General features: G+C 45.6%; 1 protein-coding gene across 1 annotated transcript; it reads left to right on the forward strand.

The window, feature by feature from the left end:
* Positions 1-140: 140 nt before the first annotated feature.
* Positions 141-2,478, forward strand: LOC109287185 (cilia- and flagella-associated protein 52-like). The gene is made up of 3 exons (XM_019502154.1): positions 141-389; positions 1,296-1,407; positions 2,288-2,478. Exons 1-3 carry the CDS (start codon positions 171-173, stop codon positions 2,461-2,463), a joined length of 507 nt encoding a protein of 168 aa, XP_019357699.1. The 5' UTR covers positions 141-170; the 3' UTR covers positions 2,464-2,478.
* The last annotated feature ends 508 nt before the right edge of the window (positions 2,479-2,986 follow it).

Here is a 2,986-nt window from a genome sequence, read left to right on the forward strand (position 1 = left end):
TAGGGCTATACTGTGATCACAGGGAGGATTCCATACAGCAAGGGGAATCGCCCACTTGTCTGTTTTAAAGGATTTCTCGAACTCTATAAGTTTACAAGCATATTTATACTTAAGACAGAGAAAGAGGGAAATGAAACAGGCTTCAGAGAACTCCAATCTCAGAGTAACATATGTCAGTGTCGGAGCAAAGGAGATGTCTGCTGTGCACAGGAGATGAAGTTAGCTCTGGCAGAGTGATCAGTTTGGATAAATCTCTGACTCAAGCTGCTTTGGGGGTATTTTGTAGACGTCTTATAAGGAATCAGATGATCCTGGCCCACACTTTGTTCCAGTGTGTTTGTTACCATCCTGAAGAGTTCCAGATAATCACAAGTGGAACAGACAGAAATGTAAGTAAAACCACAGGAAGTCAGCTTGAAGTAACTCAGAGACCCAAGGGCATGGCAGCAAGTTTTGTCATTGACTGGGGGGTCCAGCTTCCAATCAGAATCAAGCCAGACCAGGAGCATAAGGATAGGTAAGTAGGCAGGGCATGAGCCTTAGGTACTGCCCAAGGGGAGAGGCTACTATGTATGTGTGTGCTGTGCACACGTGTGCATGTTTGTATGTGTGAGAGTGGGCATCCTGGGAAGTGTAGTTCCTGCTGTTGAGGAAATATGTCATCTCTTTTTTGTTTGTTTGTTTTTGCTACCAAAGAATAGTTTCTTTTTGCCTGCTCAACATACATGCTGTTGGCAAAAAAAAGAGGTGACATCTCCCTTCAGCAGCAACAAACTCCAGCTGCTGCTCCTGTACCACAACCGCTGCTCTGTCCTCCCAGCTGCTAGAGCCTCCAGAGTCAGAGGAACTGCAAGGATGCTGCACAGGAAGGGGAAAGGCAGGGTGGAGGGGAGGGAGGATTGGCCAGGGTGCAATAGTAGCTGGTTACACCTCTGAATCAGGCTGTGATCAAGGCAGGCCTTGTCAACCAACATAGCCTTCCCTTGGAAAAACCAGGGCCCATTAGGTAAAACAGACGCTGGGTCCCACACTTTACTTATGATTTCTGTAACATGGACAGTGCTAAACATGCCTTCCAGAAGCAATGGAAATCATCATGGTTCAAGCACCTACTTTGAACGCCTTCAAGAGACATTTGGGTGCTTATCTTGCTGGGATCCTATGATCCCTGCTGACTTCCTGCCCCTGGGGCAGGGGACTGGACTCGATGATCATCCAAGGTCCCTTCCAGCCCTAGTATCTATGAATCACGCTAATTCTGTATAATTGAACTTCCTTGCTGGTCTGGTTCCTAGATTGGATGGTGGGAGGTATTTGATGGTTCTGTGATCAGAGAACTGGAAAGCTCTGTGAAAGTTTCCATTAATGGGATGGACATTACATGTGATGGGACTCACTTTGTTACAGGTATGTGGATGAGAAGAATATTAATAAAAAATGCTGGGAGAGGAGAGGGCAATGCCATCAAAAGGACGGCAAAGAAATAACAGAGACCCCCTGAGAGCTTACAAAGGTAGACAGGACAGAATAAAATAAGGTTCCTCTCGGAAGGAAAATAACAGGTATTACTGGAGGGAAATACTTGCAAAAATGCTATGGGCATGGTCCTGCAATGCTGAGCTTAACATGCTCTCACTGAAGTCATATGGAGATGGGAGTGCTCTGTGCTTCCCAGGGTCACCTTCTTAATACCTGTCTGCCACAGACAGTACATGGCCTTAGGGTTACAGCAGGGATAACTTTGATACTTGCTTTCTCATGACTTGGAGGGCATCCATTCTCCAGAAGCCTAGAGACCTCCCTGGTATATTGAAAATATGGGGATGACCCACATTTGCCCAAAGGCAGTCCAACATGAGCACTGGGGCACACATGCCCAGCCATTCTCACATGTCCTCTGTGACCCTGGCACTGTAATGGCAGAGAAACACTATGCTACTAGGCAGGCATGTGGTTAAAGCTGCAGACTTTATGTCTAGGGACCAAAACCCCTTAATTTATCCTGTTAAACCAGCCTTAAGGGGGAATTCTCTTTGAAGGCCCGGAATATTCCTGGTATTTGTACATCTCTGGATAGAGCTCCTTTTGATATGTTAGTGGAGGAGCTTATGCTGAGCACCATACTGAACCCCAAATACTGAGACTTGGTGCCTCATGAGACAGAGAGTGCATTGCCACTGCAGTGCTCAGGGCCCTTTTCCCTTCCTAATGCCAGGACACAATTACCCCCCCCAAAAAAGAAGAAAGCACTATGTAACCACCTGTTCTTCCTTTGTGCGCAACGCAGGCGGTGATGACCATCTGGTGGAAGTGTGGGATTATGATACAGGTGAGGTGACTCATGTTGGTGTGGGTCACAGTGGCAGCATCAGGCGACTCAAGATCTGCCCTGGGAACAAGTACATCATGAGTGTGAGTGCAGATGGTGCTACCCTGCAATGGAAGCACCCACACTCACACTAACAGTCGGCACAGAAACTACAATACCAGTTTTTAGAAAATCTTTTACCTTCCAGTTGACACTATTGAGAAATGTGCAAATCCTTCTACTAGGGAAGGGTTATTTTGATAGTGTCCAGTGTGAATCAGCCAGGCTCGTTTCCTTTCTAGTACCTGGTAAAACGGATAGTTTCAGAGTACAAAACACTCCTGTTGATTCAATTGCAGTTGGGGGTGCTCTCCTCTTCTGAATATCAGGCTCAGGAAGTTATATTACTGGTTGTGCCCTGTTACTATATTGTGGACAATTCCAAGTCTCTCTCTCCCCCTTCTTCTTCACAATGAATAACTTGTTGTATAAATACAATGTTCTGTGTTCATTTTTGTTTGTCTGGTTCTAGTTATGCCAAAAGGCTTTTCTGCTTCAAGCCAGAAATGTTATTGTGAAACCCTTCAGATTTAAAATTTTAACCAAGAGGTTCAAAACTACATGAAGGGACCTGTTTCTCAGAGGGCTGGAGCTTACTAGTTTTTGAAAATGAGGCTT

Source organism: Gavialis gangeticus, unplaced genomic scaffold (assembly GCF_001723915.1).
Source record: "Gavialis gangeticus isolate Ggan-Ray unplaced genomic scaffold, GavGan_comp1, whole genome shotgun sequence".
Taxonomy (NCBI): Eukaryota; Metazoa; Chordata; order Crocodylia; family Gavialidae; genus Gavialis; species Gavialis gangeticus.